This window comes from Ailuropoda melanoleuca, chromosome 6 (genome assembly GCF_002007445.2).
Source record: "Ailuropoda melanoleuca isolate Jingjing chromosome 6, ASM200744v2, whole genome shotgun sequence".
Classification (NCBI taxonomy): Eukaryota; Metazoa; Chordata; class Mammalia; order Carnivora; family Ursidae; genus Ailuropoda; species Ailuropoda melanoleuca.
In genome coordinates this window covers 52237436-52254759 of record NC_048223.1, presented here as the reverse complement: position 1 = coordinate 52254759, position 17324 = coordinate 52237436, and the positions used below count along the sequence as shown (strand labels likewise).

Sequence of the window (17324 nt, the reverse complement as noted above, 5' to 3'; positions counted from 1 at the left end):
CGCAGACCTGTGACACCTGAGAGTCATTTCTCCATTTCAGCGCGTGAATCCAGTATCTGTGGTGAGCGAGCTACTGGAGGTGTCCTAGCAGAGCTGTAACTAGACCAAGATGTCCTTCAACAGTGTGGTGCCTTTCCTCGCCGTGCGACAAACTAGCTCGCCGTGTTTAAGCTCAAATGTGGGCGGAGGTTGAGGTCCTAAAGTCTAGAGCAAACTCGAGGGTTGAGAAAGCTCAGATGAAGGAAAGTGCATTCATCGCTTCGGTTCTGTGGATTCCCAGGTTTAGTCTCTGAGGACCAGAAATTTGTACCTTGGCGACAGCAGGGAGTGGGCAGGGAAACGATGTGCTTTCCTTCTCACTGTCACTGCCAACCTGACCTCCATTTTTATAGACTCATAGAAAATTAAAGCTGAAAGGGATCTCAAAAGAATGGAGTAGGCCCAGGAAGAGTTTTCCCCATAATTACTTGACCACGCTTTTTGAAGAAACTGCTATATAATCTAACCTTTATATGCTGGAGATACAGAGAAAGGTTCAAGGCAGGCAAGCAGACAGGAGAGGAACAGGAAAGGAAGATATTTGTAGGAGTGAGCACACACGTGCTAGACATAGTTCTAGATACTTCGCACATTTAAGATCATTTAGATTGCAGGTGACAGAAAACCCAACTCAGATGGCTCGTGCAAAAAAGAAAACGAGGAGGGGGAATTATTGGTATTGTTGTAAAAAATCTAGGAGTAAAGCTGCAGGATCTTACATAAAGATAGTAAAGCTGCCTGGATTGATTGAACCAACATCATAAAGACTTAGCTTCTGTCCATTTCTTGACTCTACCTTCCGCTGACTTACATTCATTCGTAGTGAACTACTGGGGAGTACCGAACATCTCAGTGCCAAGTTACAAAAAAAAGAGCCCATTTTCCAAAAGCTCAACAGTATTCATGGAAGTGAATCTCCTTGGCCGTTGGCCTGGCTTCTGTACCCACTGCTGAACCAATCACTGTGACCGGGGGAATGGATTAACTGATCTGTTCAGCCTAGGCCACCTTTGTCGGGGCTCAAAGTGGGGGAGGTATAATTCTATACATCAAAATGTAGGTACTGTTACCACAGCAGAGCCAGGAGACGGTGAGCAGTGGTGTTCACCACACATGACCTTCCCAACTAGCCTGGAGGTCAGTATTTGACTATCTTCTACCATGCCTTCCCCGTTAAGGTCCTGGCTTCTTGAGTCTATAAAGTAGAATGCCAGGTAGAAGGCTTCCACCATGTATGAACTGGTTTGAGCCCCTTTATAAGACCCAAAGCCAGTCCAAGAGGAAAAGAAATAGTAAAATGAATTTGTGGAGGCAATGTGTATTTTTTCTTCCTACTCCTAGGTCTAGGAGTACTCCCTGCACACCCAGCCCTGGGGCCATCCCTCACCCCTGTTTAAGTCAGCCCTTTCCACTGATCACCTTGTCTATTAGGAAGCCTTGTTGACTTTGTGAAGATTTGCCTCGAATTTGCCTTCTCACATCTCCTCTCAGCTCTCAAGACTTGGGGATGCTTCTCTAACAGGTAGTCCCTGTACCCACCCTCCTGACCACATCTCAAGGCACCTTATCTCCAGCACTCACAGGTAGGGTGGAAATAGGCAATACACTGTTTATTTTTCAAGTAGCTTGGATTACTGGCGAATGTTATCATTTACGTTCTCAGCTGGCTGGAGAAGGCAGAACACACTCTTCTGTGAACAATTTTCCATTGTTTACTGGGAGGCTGTTTCCTGAGTTTGTATACATTTACTTATACCAGAGCTCTGGGGAAACATCTTCTAAAATTGGAAGTAAGAACTTGAGGGGAATTCTCATTTTATGTTCAGCTCGTCGTGTGGGGTTTCACATCCTTGTTTATATTGAACTAAACGCCTATCAGTATGGTCATCTTACATGGGATTGTTTAGAGGATGTCTGTGTGTCTTGCTAAACATGAGAAATCCAAACATACATAGCCTGGGATAACAAGGATTACAAACATACATATGCATCGGTTTTAAAATTTCCCTCTGCCCTTTTTTTAAGTAAAGGCAAATGCTTGCATCCATAGACATAGTTTCTCAAAGACACTCAGGGCGAATGCGCACCCAGAGGCCTGGAAGAAACAAGGCAAAGAGCAAAAGAAGAGAAGAAACCCAGAGGTGTGTTAGTCGTTTCTAAAGCTAGTATTTCTAAGTCCCTGCTGGAAAAGTTTCTTCGGGTCACATATGGAACCAGGGCTGTCACTGTTCAGCTGTGAGCATTCAGGGCCGTCAGATTCTAAATGTGCTGTCACTTTGTCCCATAGAGCCGACCCCATCCTGTTTGATCAACAGGCAGTAAACCTAGCCCCTCCCCCTCCATGCCCCTGGGTGCAGACAGACCCTAACTGTGACTCCGTTCATCTGTTCGTCCACGTACTCAACAAATATGGATTGCTCACCCTGTGCCCGATCCTGAGGGGGGAGCCGTAAGTTCAAGTAACCCTCAGTCTAGAGGGAAGACAAGCAAGTAAATGGACAATTCAAATATAGTGTCACTAATACGCTGATTCCTCCCATGATGCATCATTCTCTGAGATTTAGGTTTCCCGTCAGTGAGACTTGAGGCCCGAGCAACGGCTCGATGGAAGCTCAGGGCCTCGAGCCCGCTGCGATGGAGCGAGTCAGCCCCCATGGGTTTTCCAAATGCCACTCGAGGAGCATTGACTGCACACCAGCCTCTGAATTTACCACTTCACAGGGACTTCATCCATGCAGGGATCCTGAGGTTGGCCCCATGGTTACCAGAAGGGCAAGACACAGGCACATCACCGGAAAAGAATATACAAATTGGGTTTATGTATAAAAATACTATGTTCACATGTAATTAACTGAACACTACAGATAAATAAGATACATTGTCATCTAACAGATTAGCAAAACTTACTCAGTGTTGGTAGGAGTATGGAGACAGGAGGCCTCTCGTTTGCTATGGGGGGAATGTCCTTCGGGAGGACCCTGTAAAGCTGTTTCTGAACTAGTTTTAAATGTGCTTACTCTTTGACTCAGCAATCCTGTTTCTAGCAATTTATCCTAGAGATGCTCTCACATCAGTGCAACAGACGTACATGAATAAGTGTGCTCATTACAGCATTTCATTGCTTGTCACAGAAACTGGAAAGGAGGAAAAGAAATGTCCAGCTAAGGATGACCAATAATGAACCATGGTAATTCCATACTATTAAATTAAGTAGGTCCACATGAACTGGTAAAAAGCTATCCAAGATATGTTGAGTGAACAAAAGCCAGTTCAAGAACAATAGGTGTAATAAGAGTGTATTTCCATTTTGAAGAGGGGAGCAGATATGCAGGCTCATGTGTAGAAAATTCTGGAAGGATACACGGGAAACTATTGACAGCCATTACCCTGGGGAATGGGACTGCCAGGCTAAAGGAGAAGCAGTATTTGTATTTATCTTTCACGTTATACCTTTTCACAGTGTTTGAGTACCCTTTTTGTTTTTTTACAGTTTTTTTTTATTTAAATAAAAGTAGTTTTAAGCCGCCAAAAATAATTTCCTACTATTTTTCCTTTAAAGGATCACACTGGGCGTAATCATATTTGCGACTCCAAGGAGTCTTATTTAATGTTGTTTAAAGCAGGCATTTTAAAAATATGTTTGACCAGAGAATTTCATTGTTGTTACTTTGCCTAATAACTATGAATATGTCACATGAGTCATCCCGAGGCAACAGTGACCTAAGGAATCACAGGGACACTATGACCGGCCTAAAGTCATACAGCCAGGCAGTGGGAGAAAGAATTTCTGAGTCAAGATGCAAAGTTCAATTGATGTCCTTCAGAAACTGTGCCATCAGGATGGAGCAGGGGATCTGACTCATTCATACTAAATAAAACTTGTTTCTTAGGAGGGGACATAGCACTCCAGAATTTTCTGTAAATCTTAGATGATAGATCATAGTTTCCTAGGAAGAGTGAAGTACTACCTTCAACAGGCATGGGAGAAAAAACCCACTGTTATACTTGAGTTCTATTTCCTGCCATTTATGTCTCCCAAATGAGGCTGTTCATTCAGACCTCTTCGATGTTTTCCCTTGGATATTTAAAGCAATTGCTATTATCCATTAATCCGGTCCCCTCTTCCAGGGAAAGAGTAAAGAAGAAAATAAAACAACTATTTGTCTTCAAAGATAATAGGATAAAAATGAAATCAATAGAGGGAGGACTGTGAGTAAACCCATCTTTCCTCTGTGCCTGACCCACTGTCATTTCAGCCATCTCTACTTCCAGAACCTTCCTCTTCAGCTAAAACCAGAAAACCATGTCAACTGAATACAAATACTTAACACAGTCATTGCTGCGGTTACACTTGGAGATAATGAAGGTGCCCACGAGCTGGGCTCCCCAAGAGGAAGTGATAAAATAGCCGGTGACATGGGTAGGGCGCTAGGAGAATTGGGACCTCTGTCACCTACCCATCAGAAACAAGTTGGGCTTAGTAAAGAGCAAATGAAACCAGCAGGTGGTCCCTTGGGATAGTACAGCCTCGTGCCTGAATGGGGGCAGTGAGCAGTAGGCTGGCAGAGCCCCAGACCCCCGTCAAGGAGCTAGAAAGTGGGTGGCAGAGTGCTCGGTGCCTGTTTGGGCTGGCTCTGCAAGGAAGATGGGGAAGGAGAGAAGACCTCAGAAGGGCGAATCCTCCCATCTCAGCCTCCCTCCCCTCCCCACCCTCGGGTCCTTCCCTTTCCCTGCCAGTCTTCTTTCCTCATCAGGGTGAGCTGGAGCAGGACTGCTTTGTTGGACTTGGGGACGTGCTCAGCTTCCCGGCTTACTGTCCATGGCATTTGCTGCTGGGCCGGGCTCAGTAGGAAAAGGCTACCTTGTCATCAGAGCATTTATGGCTGCGGGGCTAGGGTTGTTGGGCCAGTTCTGCTTGAAGGGGGGAGAAGGAGAGTTGCCACCAGTTTCTACTGCCAGGAGGAAGGAGGGAGGAGAGCCGCCCGCTGCCACGCGGGTTCCTTGTCTAGTCCCCTGCTCACGTGCTTCTGTCTGTCTGCTGAACTTCACAGCCTCGCGTCAACGCCACACCAGTTAGCAGGTAAGCTCGCCAGTGGGTCCGCCGGTGTGTCATCCCCCGGGCGTCTGCGTCATCCCCGGAAGCCCTCCGTGCGCGTCCTTCCCTGCCCGAAGAACCAACCACCGCCCTAGACACCCGCACGCACACTGTGCATCAGGACCTACAGAAAGGTTCTCCCCTGCGCCCCGATGCCCTTGGCCTGCAGCTACGGTGTGCGCCTCGGCTTACTTCCCTGTGGGAGGTGGGACCTTAGCTGGCCTGACACTTCTGTCCTTCTGTGACCCCCACCTCCGTCCCTTGATAGATCCTGCCTAAAAGGGGAAGTTTATCAGCTAGAAAAGGCCTCTAAGGTCTTCGTACGTGAATAAATGTGTCCCTGGGAGTTTGACCTTGCAGTGTGGCTGAAGAACGCTGGTTCCTCCTCGGATAGTTAGGTAGCTAGGAAAGCAGAAATGGTCACAAATTTGGATTAGAAGTGGGAGGGGAATACCCTAAGGTAATTCCTCTATATAACCGGTTTGCTAGCACGATGGAAGAGATGCAGCTTTCTCCATTGTTTTAAGTTTGTTATCCACTAAATACTTCATCTGTTTTAGGATTTGTTTCCTGAGATACCTGTTTTGATTCATTGACTCTTATTATCCATCAGTATTGGGCATTTTTAATTGCTGTGGCTTTAGAGGGTATTTAAAAATATGGCAAAACAAGTCTTGACTCACTGATTTCTCAAAAAAAAAAAAAGGAAATATTCTCATTGCTTTATTTTTCCCTTTAGGGTCATTTTTTTCAAATTCCAAAATATTCTTGTGGAATTAATTTTTTTCTTACTAATTATTCCTGGTATATAGGGAAATCGATTTAATATCAAAATCTTTAAATTTATTTGAAGGCTTTCATGTTGGGTCACTGTTATTTTCAATTATATGATTTTTTTTCTTTCTGGTATTATAAATTTTATTTATATTTTTTATCTTGAAGCACTGACCAGAGCAATGTTATATACCACCAGTCTTTCTAAGCATCCTTGGTTTATGCTGATTTTACTCTGACAAATATCTATATCGTTTCATTGTAAAGTATGATACAAATCATCAGCTTAAGAAAGATATTCTGTCCATTTTGAGAAAGTAATTTTTCTCATGTTGCATCTTTTTCCCAATGAATTGATATTAAATGTTAATGAATGCCTTTTTAAATATATATTGAGATTCTCATGTTTTTCTTAATTATGCCTACTAATATGAAAAATGTAGCTATTCATATTAATAGAAAAATAGCTTGCAGTTTTGTGTATATATTTATATGTGTAAATATGATGTGTATGTCTATAATAAACATTATACTAGCTTGACAATTTTAAACAAACCTCAGGAAAAGCAACCAGATCTTGAAGTCATTTTTAAAAATTAATTTGACTCTATCTTCAATTTCTTTTATATATTTTGGTTTATACGGATTTCCTTTATGTTGAAATAATTTTTATAACTTTTGTTTCCCAAGAAAAATCGCTCTGTTTCTTCATGATTTAAAAGTTTATCAGCATGGGGGGGCGCCTGGGTGGCTCAGTGAGTTAAGCGTCCAACTCTTGATTTCCGACCCAGGTCATGAGATAGAGCCTGGGTCAGGCTCTGCACCTGCTCGAGATTCTCTCTCTCAGTCTCCCTCTGCCCCTCCCCCCTGCTGGTGCTCGCTCTCACACCTCTCTCTCTAAAAAAATAAGATAAAATAAAGAACTTCTTTGTATCTGATACAGCCTATCTGGCAGAAGAAGGCAGTGGGGATGCTTGTCTGTCCTTGAGTGGGGTGGAAAAAGCAAAAAAAGAAATGAAATGTCTATCCTGAGATGCCAAACCACATATCCACCCTCAGGCAGATTTGATGCCAGAATTCATTCTGCCAGTATATTCCTAAAATCTAGTTAAAGTAGTCATGGGTAGTATTGCCCCCAAGGCATCTGGCAGAAGTGAAAGTGGATCTCCAAAGGAACCCTCTTTAAGCTTAGGCCTCGGAGAATTTCTCAAAGTTGCTAGGAACTTCAGGCTCACAATAGGAAAAAAAAAGAAATCACAAAACACATAAGGAAAATACCATCATGAGCGTGTGGCAGTAGCCATCCCGAGCAACAAAAAGGGGAATCAAACTCATAAAGACCGCAGATTCGGGAATGATCACACACACAGTATAATACGTTGACTGTGTTTACAGAAACAAAAGAGAAAGAAACAATCTGAAAAACAGGACTTTTACAGATGAAGAATAAAATAATTTAAATGTGAAATTCAAGGGACAAATTGAACATCAGAATAAACACAGATGAAGGGAGAACAGTAAACTGAAGGATAAATCAGAAGAAATCACATAGAATCTAGCATGGAGAGATAGCAATGGAAAATCTTAAAAAGAGACCAAGACACATGAAGATAGAATCAGGGCGTCTGCCGTATCTCTGATCCAAGTTCCACGAAGATAGAATGGAAAGAACAGGGAGAACTGTTCCCAAAATTCATGGCAAACATGAGTCTCCAGATGGAGAAAACTCAAGGAAGTCAAAGAAGGGAAGCAAAAAGAAACTCATACCTCAAGATAGCCAAGTAAAACTGCAGAACCCCAAAGGCAAAGAGAAAACAATAGAAACATCCAGATAGAAAAGGAAAATTACCGGCAGAGGACCTGCAATGCAATGGAGTTGACGTCTTAACAGCATTAGTTAAGAGCTAACCTATATGAACAGTGTCTTTATAAAGTGCTGAGAGCAAGTATTTTCAACGTATTCTTACATGCCAAAGAAAACTATTTTTCGCAAAGGACAGTGAAATAAAGACAGCTTTAGAAAAACAAAAGCCGGGGCGCCTGGGTGGCACAGTGGTTAAGCGTCTGCCTTCGGCTCAGAGCGTGATCCCAGTGTTATGGGATCGAGCCCCATGTCAGGCTCTTCCGCTATGAGCCTGCTTCTTCCTCTCCCACTCCCTCTGCTTGTGTTCCCTCTCTCGCTGGCTGTCTCTATCTCTGTCGAATAAATAAATAAAATCTTAAAAAAAAAATAGAAAAACAAAAGCCTTCAACAGAACCTCATTAAGGAACTTCAACATGAGATACTTTGGGAAAAAGAAAATGACCCTGGAGACAAGCTGTGAGATCCATGAAGGAAGCCGTGGATAGATAAGTACAAACAAACGTTGAGTGTATTAAAACAAAGCTGAATACATGAAACCTAGACCAAAAAGAGCCCATGAAATCAGAATTAAAGTGCTCAAACCTTCTTATATTATTCTGGAGAAGGTTAAACATACTAACTTTTGACTTTAATTTGGATGCTTAAGTCTGTGGGTAATCCCTAAAAACAGAAACCAAGTATATAACTTCCAAACTAGTAAAGAAGAAAAATGAAATAAGGGGGAAAAGTGGTTTAAACAAAAAGAAGGCAATTTTTTTAAAATTTTAAAAAGAAACAAAGAAATGTTGGAAAAACGGAACAAATAAAAAACAGAAAATAAACCTCAAGGCATTTCTAAAAAGATGTTCACAACATATTGTTAAAAGGTATCAGGAAATTGCTGGAAACTGGTAACATAGCTTCAATATAAAACAAACATTGTTGGGACTAAAAGGAAAAATTGGAAATTTCACCATATTCAGGACAGAGTTTTAATATACCTCTTTCAGAAATTGATTAAGCAGACAATTCATAAGAATTTAGTTGATTAGAGCCACACAATTGATAAAATTGTCCTAGTGGACTCATTAAAATTTAATTCAACCACTAAAAAGTGCTACTGAAGCCCACAGGTAACACTTAACAAAAACTGACAATGTATGAAGCCATTCCAGCATTCTTAAAGTCTCATACAGATCAAATTGTTTGACTCAACACAATTGAACTAAGATTTGTTTTAAAAGTGTATTTTATTGGGGCGCCTGGGTGGCTCAGTCGGTGAAGCATCCAACTCTTAATTTCAGCTCAGGTCATAACCTCCGGGTCGTGAGATCGAGCGTCAGGCTCTGCGCTGGATGTGGAGCCTGGTGGAGACTGTCTCTCCCTCTGCCTCTGCCCCTCCCCACCACCCACGCTTTCTCTCACTAAATAAATAAATCAAATCTATAAACAAATTTTTTTTATTAAAAGTATCATCACATCTTTCAGCATGTGTAACCTGTTAGTGGTTCCTTTTATGACTGATGTGACCATGGATCTGAGGCAGCTAATGTCCTTATTTCGAGACGAGTTTCAGTTTCTGTTTGGAGGACAGGGGACAGTTCTGTAAGTATTTCACTCGAGAGCTTTCTCGAGCTCATGTTCTATCAGCTGTAGACAGGAATGCTGCCCCACTGCTCACACAGGGGCTCCTGCTGTTGTTATCAGCTCTTAGCACCTTGACCCCACTCAAAGCTGTAGACTAATGGCTATTATAACAAATAAAATAAATTAACAAGTGTTGATGAGGATGCAGAGAAATTAGACCCTTGGTACTTTGCTGGTGGGAACGAGGAAATGGTGCAGCCACTGTGGGAAATTGATACGGTGATTCCTCAAACATTTAAAGATAGCATTACCATATGGTCCAGCCATTCCACTTCTGGGCGTACACCCAAAAGAAGTGAAAGGAGGGCCTCAAATAGATGTGTGCACCACGCTCATAGCAGCATTATTCACAATAGCCAGAAGGTAGAAGACTGCATAAATGGATGGACAGAGGAATGCATACACAAAACGTGGTCCATCCATACACTGGAGTATTATGTGGTCTTAAAGAGGAAGGGGATTCAGACACCTGCTACAACATGGATGAACCTTAAGCCATGCCAAATAAGATAAACCAGGCATAAGGGCAAATATCGTATTAGTCCATTTCTATGAGGCACCTAAGGTGGTGAGAATCAGGGAGGGAAATAGAATGGTGGTTGATGGGCTGGGGGAACAGGGATGGAGGGGGTCAGTGTTTCAAGGGTATAGAGTCTATGCAGAGATTAAAAAGCTCTGGATACGGATGGCGGTGATGGTTGTAGGACAGTGTGGATGTACTTAACAGGAAACTACTCTATACTTAAAACAGGTTAAAATGGTAAATTTTAGGGGTGCCTGGGTGGCTCAGTCATTAAGCGTCTGCCTTTGGCTCAGGGCATGATCCCGGCATTCTGGGATCGAGCCCCACATCGGGCTCCTCTGCTAGGAGACTGCTTCTTCCTCTCCCACTCCCCCTACTGGTGTTCCCTCTCTCGCTGGCTGTCCCCCTCTGTCAAATAAATAAATAAAATCTTTAAAAAAAAAAGTAAATTTTAGATTATATTTTACCATAATTTAAAAAAAAAAAACACATGTAAAAACGGCTGTACCTATGTCCGGGAATAGTCTGCCCCGTTCCTGGGGTGTTGATATAATAATCAATCTTAACGCTTTGAGAGAAGCTAACTCTGCCATGCCTTTCTAAAGCGGCTCTTGCTACGGCATAGAGGTCAGAGCAAGAATGTTATCTGGGGACACATTACATTGGTGTAGCACTTGATGTCTGAAGAAAGATTTTTCTGTGTCCTCACCGATTTAATCCTTGTGACAGCCTTATAAGGTAAGTAGTATTGCTCCCTTTTAATTGGTGTACGAAGGTGAGGCCCGAGAGATGAAGTTGTCTGGGACCACCGGCCCTTAGGATGGCCAGCTTCAAGTACTTACCTTTCGACTAAAGCCACTGATCTCCCAGCGTATGGAAATAGTTGTTGACTTACCGTGAACTTACGTTTAATATGCCAAGAGCAAAGTGCTGTGCTTGTTAAACTGAATAAAGAGAAGAAGAAGAAAGATAACATTATTACTACCTACCCAGTGACCAAAGAATACTGATTATACTGACTCGACGCTCTGAATCCTATTAACATATTTGTGGCTCTTTCCCGTGCTGGAGTTGCAAACCTGAGTCACGTTTAAACTCTGGTTGGCTGTTTGTATTTTTGGACTTTAGCTTCTAAAAATACCCTTTAATTTGGAGGGGCGGAGGGAGCTTTCCCTTCAAACTCATTGTTTCGGGTTGCGGCGATTCAAATTTTAATCTAAATTCTGGAAAATTTTTGTCTGATTCCAATAAAAACAAGCAGCCAGGTTGTTCTCTCATTGTCATTCAAGAACAGTTTCATTTTGGGTCTTAAATTTCCTTTTTTACTATTCTTGGAGTGGATGGCTGATGTAAATGGGAGAAACCTGGCAGGGCACCATCACTGCCCTCAGTAATTTTACGAGTCCCCCCCTCCCCCCGCCAAGAACAAATGGTCAGTGGGGTCAGTGTAACCTTCAGATTCTCAGCCCGAGGCTAGCATTCACTCTCCTTGGAAGCCTGCCATCCATAAGCCAGCTCAGAACCCCAATTCTTGTGCTTCGGGTCGACTCAGTACCTTTCTCTGTTTTTAGGGAGATTTGGTACCTAACGGAGGGGGGGTGGGGTTGACACCCCTTGTTGGGAGCAAGCCTCCCCAAATCTATTACCTGAGAACCGAAATAACACTCCCTGGGGTGAGATGGGTGATGGGATTTTTTTTTTTAAAGATTTTATTTTGAAGTAATCTCTCCACCCAACGTGGCCCCCGAGGTGGAGAGTTGCATGCTGTACCGACTGGGCCAGCCCGGTGCTCCATGGTGACAAGATTTGAGGGTTTGAATTCCTGGGTCATCCCCTGTGTGAAGAGGCTCTAAAGTCCCCCCTGGCGGGTTAAACCGAATGTTCAGAGGCAGTCCCTCCGTGTCCTCTTTCCAGTTGTTCCAGCTCGTGTGAGCTGGAAACAGACGACAGTCTCCTTACACTGTATTTGCTGCAAAGATTCTGCAGGCAGCTCTCCCAGCTCGTGCGTATAAAAATATCTGGAAGCACTCACTGGACTTTAAAATGCTCACAGTATTTTGGGACTCCCCCTTCCCTTGCGTTTTGCTTCATCATCCAGGACGCTCGGGGCAGAGAGCAGTGGAAAAAATGAAGTACTTAAGAAACAGTACCGCACACCTATCATTTGGGCAACAGCTCGGGACCTTTTCTTTTGTCTAGATTCGGTGTGTTGCTTCTGTTCTCATAACTCACATTGCTGAAGCCCCACCAATGACACTCGCTGCAGAAATTGTGCTGAGCACGTCACGGGCGTGACATTACCTAATCCAGACCACGGACCTGTGGGATAGGCCCTAAGATTCTGACTTAACAGAAAATGAAACAAAACAAAAACCCTGAAATGAAAAGAGGGTAAGTGGGCATATAGCAAGTAAGTGGCTTAATGTTGTGCCACGGGGTTTTTTAGTGTGTAAAACTGTTCAAACAAACCTGCCTCAAATAGATCATTGTCTTACCCTTGACAGTCTGAAATCTGAATTTTCAGAATCAGGCTTGCCCGTGCCTATCTGGACGTTATAGACTTCAATATTCTCTTCTTTCAGCAAGGGTGGGGAGCACCAACTGTCTTATTAAGTCATGTATTTTATTTTTTTTTAAGAATGTATTTATGTATTTGAGAGTGAGAGAGCATGAGCGGGGGAGGGGCAGAGGGAGAAGCAGATTCCCTGCTGAGCAGAGAGCCCGCTACGGGGCTCAATCCCAGGATCCCAGATCATGACCTGAGCTGAAGCAGATGTTTCACTGACTGAGCCCCCCAGGCGCCCCTATTTCATGCACTTTAGGTCTATGATTGCTTCCCCTCAACTTTCTCTTCGACATGATTTAAAATCACAGTAACAGGCAAACTCTTAACATTCCTGCCCAGACTGTATTTTTTAAGTCACTGCTTTCAACTTAAAACTTCATCCGATTTTCCATATTCCACAAAAGAGTGAAAGATACAAACCTGACATGCATTATTTGAAATTGTGAAAATATAGCAAAAAAAAAAACCCCAAAACACAGACCCTCAATGGCAAACCAAAATGGAAAGCAGTTCCATGTGATGAATGAGGGGGGTTTACTCTTAACGCTGCTTCAAAGATAAAGAAGTCAAGCCTATTTTTAGAGAGAAGCTTGATTTTGTTTTGAACGTGGTAGAGATATTTTATTCTGGCATTAATATAATTTCAACAAAATATTTTGCAATCCGTTTAACAGAAAATGTTTACTGAACACCTGCTTCGTTCTCAGAATGTAAGGAGAGTATAAGCTACATGTAAGAACCCCCCCCCCCCGCTCTGGAGAACTTATGATTTAGTGGATGAGAGAACACCCCGATCAGTCTGATTTTACACAAGGCAGAGATTATGAGATGTGCCTTGTCTCCTTCCTTCCGGTTCTTTAGCGAGAGCTGAAGATTTGTTCTCTAAAATACATCGTGACTGTGTCCTCCTCTTCAGAGAAGCTCGATTTTGAATTGCAGAGATTGCCTAATGTGGGCAAAGATTAGAATCCGTTTTCCATTTATTGTCTGATGACTGGGATTCATTCTTAAACCTGGTTTGAAATGCTGACAGATGCTTCCCTCTAGCCTGCTTCAAGACGTGTCTTTGTGTTGCTCTTACACTAGAATCGTCCGAAATCGGGCCTTCCCTGGTGGTTCACACCACTGTCCCGTTTGGAGTCACACACTTGGACCACTGCACGGAGGACGCACAGGAGCTAATCTTCCAGCAGCTGGAAGCCTTCTTGCCAGGCCTGCCTCGACCAGTGGCGACCAGATGCCAGAAATGGAGACATTCACAGGTAATCAGAGAATACACGGGTGAGGACGCGATGTGCTTCCTCAGAACTGACTGAGGCAGCAAAACGGACTCCTTGTTCTCATCTCCGCCATTCCCTAGTTTAAGAAATGTGATTTCTGGAGAAAATATTTGTTTACCTCATGTAAAAGCGTAAATTTTTACAGGTCTTATTAGCCGGTTATTTCTCAATGAAAGTTTCCCCGGGGTTGTGTTCAAAGTCTAGCATCTCAAGACTTACACACCCTGAAAATCTGGGGTTTCCTATGCAGGCAAGGCGGGTTATATATCAAAATGCAGCTGTTTCTCTGGGGTTTTTCTAAATCAGGACTGTGGTTATATAGAAACCACTTTAACCTCCCCAATTTTTTGCAATATGTACAATTAACCTTGTAAGTGTATTTTGCTACCACAATTTTCATTTTTATTAAGTTCCCACTTTGGTTTTGACTGCCGCCAGCAAAGTTCCTTGGGGCAGAAAGATGAATACCTGTATAATTCAGCTACTCGAGTTGGTTTTCTGGGTTAGAGAAGCCTGCTGCTCACGCTACTAGCTCAGACTTCAAGCTCTTTACACTAAGTCAATGTTGACTTTTCTGACAATCTCTGCATATTCCAACAGAAGTTTGTGAGTATTTGTAGAAAAAGTCTTTTGATCTGTAAACTCAGTTGTTAAGCCATTTGGGGACAGTGGAGCAAAGGGCAGAGGAGAAAAGCAGCAGGGACTTTTTCCCCCAAGATCTCTGAGCCTGTTGATTAACCGATTGACCAGCGCTCTTGGTTACCCAACTTGGGAAACCTTGAGGAAAAATGGTACTGTGAGAAATTGCAGCAGATTTTGTGTATTTTACATGTAGGGCTTTCCAAAATCAGAGGAAATGGTAAATTACTTCCTAAAATACTGCAGCTTGTCTGTGTGTTTACCCGTGTCTTCTCCAGTTCAATTATACAGTGAACCTTTGGGGAAAATATTTACTTAAACGTATCATGGTCACTTTAGATGACTCTACTTTTTCCTTTTAAAAGCATTGAAAAAATCTCAATAACTAATGTCTTGAAGTGCTACTAACGCAATCTTAGGTTGGCTTGAAAAAGAAGACAGGGAAATTATCTTGTTGCTATAATTTGAAGCTAGATGTATTACACTGCAAGTCCTTTTGCAATTTATAAATATTCATTTAAAAGGAACAATAGCTTGTAAGTTTCTTCTCGTGACATCTGCAAAATAATTTAATAAACTGAAAAGATGGGTTAAAATCAACTTATTTCTTCAAATTTAATGTGTTAATAGAAGTAGATTTGACCTAACCGCAAAATGACCTATTCAAAGTTGTGCAATATCACAAAATTTAATAAAAAATATTTGAACACAGAGTACATCCAAACCCTAGCCATGATTTTTATTACAATTTGGATGTTCTCTCTTGAAATTAACCCAGTGAATTTACAGCTCTGTTGTCATGAAAGCTACATTGGCTGCAAAGTCTAAAAGGGAGTAAGTTGTTTCATTAAAACTTAGAAGTTTGCATTTTCCAGTATTCATACCCTTCGCATAGTACCTTGAGCATCATTCTACAGAACATAACATTGTCTTTTATGATATAGATCTTGCCACATTGTGAGATAGATGACGGTTATGATAGGTAATACATAGATAGATGATGGATGGATGGATAGATAGATAGATAGGTAGATAAATGATAGATGATAGATGGATAGATGGATGGGTGGATGGATAGATAGATAAATGATAGATAGATGCATAGATGGATAGATGGATGGATAGGTGGATGGATGGATAGATAAATGATAGATGATAAATGGATAGATGGATGGGTGGATGGATAGATAGATGGATAAATAGATAAGTGATAGATGATGGATAGATAGATAAATGATAGATGGATAGATAGATAGATGAATGGGTGGATGGATGGATAGATGGATGGATGGACAGATGACAGATGGATAGATGGATGGATGGATAGCTAGCTAGCTAGCTAGTTAGCTAGATAGATAGATAAACTCTCATATCACCTCAGAAAAAGGAATAAGGAATGACAGGTCCAGAGACATAACAGGATTTAACTAGTTTTCAGTTTATTCCCAAGAGAACATTTCACCAGTGCTTTTCAAAGATCCATCGTAACCTTTGAAATTTGACATAAATGTGTGCACCCCTCTTCCCTTGCCATCCTAGATCACATGCTCTACCTTCAACAAGCTCATAGATGTGCATACACGAATATGGTCTACTACGTGCATAGGCTGAAGGGAAGGATTGTGTAGGGACAGGAACAGTAAAGGAAGAGGAACAACCCATCGGTTTTAAACTTCCATTCATTTCTGAGCAGAGGTGCTGTCCCCATACTGGATCCCACCCATATCTTCTTCCAGTCTGGGTCCCATCCTATGTTCCTTTTCTTTTTCTCCTCCCCCTCTCCTGGTCCACCCCAAATGTCTCCTATTCTTCACCCTCCATTCCCTTTTGTTTCCTCCCCCTTTCTGATGAAAAATGGTAGAGCCCTTCAAACCCTCATTTTATGAAATCCTCGGGAGACCACAGAACTGGAGTCCCCCACCCCCGGCAGCAGTGGGTGGCCAGGATTCCCCATCCTAGACCCCTCGGGATTGACTCTTTGTCTCCATTCATTTTTTTCTCTTCTTTTGCGATCCCTGCACTGCATCCTGGCACCCAGTGGCTGCAAAGGGTAGGGGAGAAGAGGGAGAGAGAAAGAGGAATCATGAGCACCCATAGTGTGCAGGCCAGGAGCTGGGCCATTCAAACGTGTGATCTCATTTAACATTGGTGTAGCATGACAAGGTTACTAGTTTTAACCCACTCCAGCGATGAGAAAACCGAAGCGTCAAAGCCATGAAATAAATTCCCTAGGGTCCCTTGGCTCGTCATGACAAAGCCAGTCTTCCCACCTGCCCGTCCTTCCCTGCCAGTCACTGACCCTCTGGGTCACGTGGCTGCTGCAATAGGACACCACAGGCTGAGGAGCTTAAAACGACGCGAACATATTAGCTTACAGCTCTGGAGATCAGAAGCGCAGGATGGGTTTCACGGGCTAACAGCGAAGTGTGGGCAGGCTGGGTTTCTTCCTGTGGTCTCCAGGAGAGGATCCGTTTTCTTGCCTTTTACGTTTGTTGGAAGTTGCCCACATTCCTTGGCTCGAGGCCGTCAGAGTCAGCAACAGTTGGTCAGTTCCTCGCCGTGCGTCACTCTGGCTGTGCCTTCTGCCCCTACTCTTCCTTTGAGGACCTTGTGATGACTTTGGGCCCGCCTGGGTATTCCAGGACAATCTCCCCATCTTGGGCTGCGGTGATCAGCAACGCTTCTTCCGGCTGTGGCCTTCATTCTCCCTCGGCATGAGACGTCACTTTCGCAGGTGCCGGGCGTTAGGATGTGGACATCTTTGGCCGGGGGTCGGGGGAGTCTGATTTCTGTCTACCTCACCCTTTTTCCTCCAGATTTCCTTGGTAGGTGCCTCTAGGAGGCAGTGTCTCCTGCTGTCCTCATCAAAGCTGCAGGGAGAGCATCCCCCTCTAAGGAGGTGGCTGCTATGGGAAAGG

General features: G+C 43.1%; 1 protein-coding gene and 1 long non-coding RNA gene across 10 annotated transcripts in view; one reads left to right on the top strand and one right to left on the bottom strand.

The window, feature by feature from the left end:
• The window catches only part of RNLS (renalase, FAD dependent amine oxidase), a 255901-nt gene that overhangs the window by 214832 nt on the left and 23745 nt on the right, over window positions 1-17324 (top strand). For all 6 annotated transcript variants that reach the window (XR_004626090.1, XM_034662391.1, XM_034662388.1 and 3 more), the window contains exon 6: window positions 13574-13749. Coding sequence is in view for 5 of the 6 variants with exons in the window: in XM_034662391.1 (XP_034518282.1) it covers window positions 13574-13749 (176 nt within the window). In the remaining variant the exon portion in view is untranslated. The remainder of the gene's footprint in view (window positions 1-13573; window positions 13750-17324) is intronic.
• LOC117802665 overlaps window positions 1-17324 on the bottom strand; it is a 108151-nt gene that overhangs the window by 84960 nt on the left and 5867 nt on the right. For all 4 annotated transcript variants that reach the window (XR_004626092.1, XR_004626095.1, XR_004626094.1 and 1 more), the window contains exon 2: window positions 10817-10865. This is a non-coding gene — a long non-coding RNA (uncharacterized LOC117802665). The remainder of the gene's footprint in view (window positions 1-10816; window positions 10866-17324) is intronic.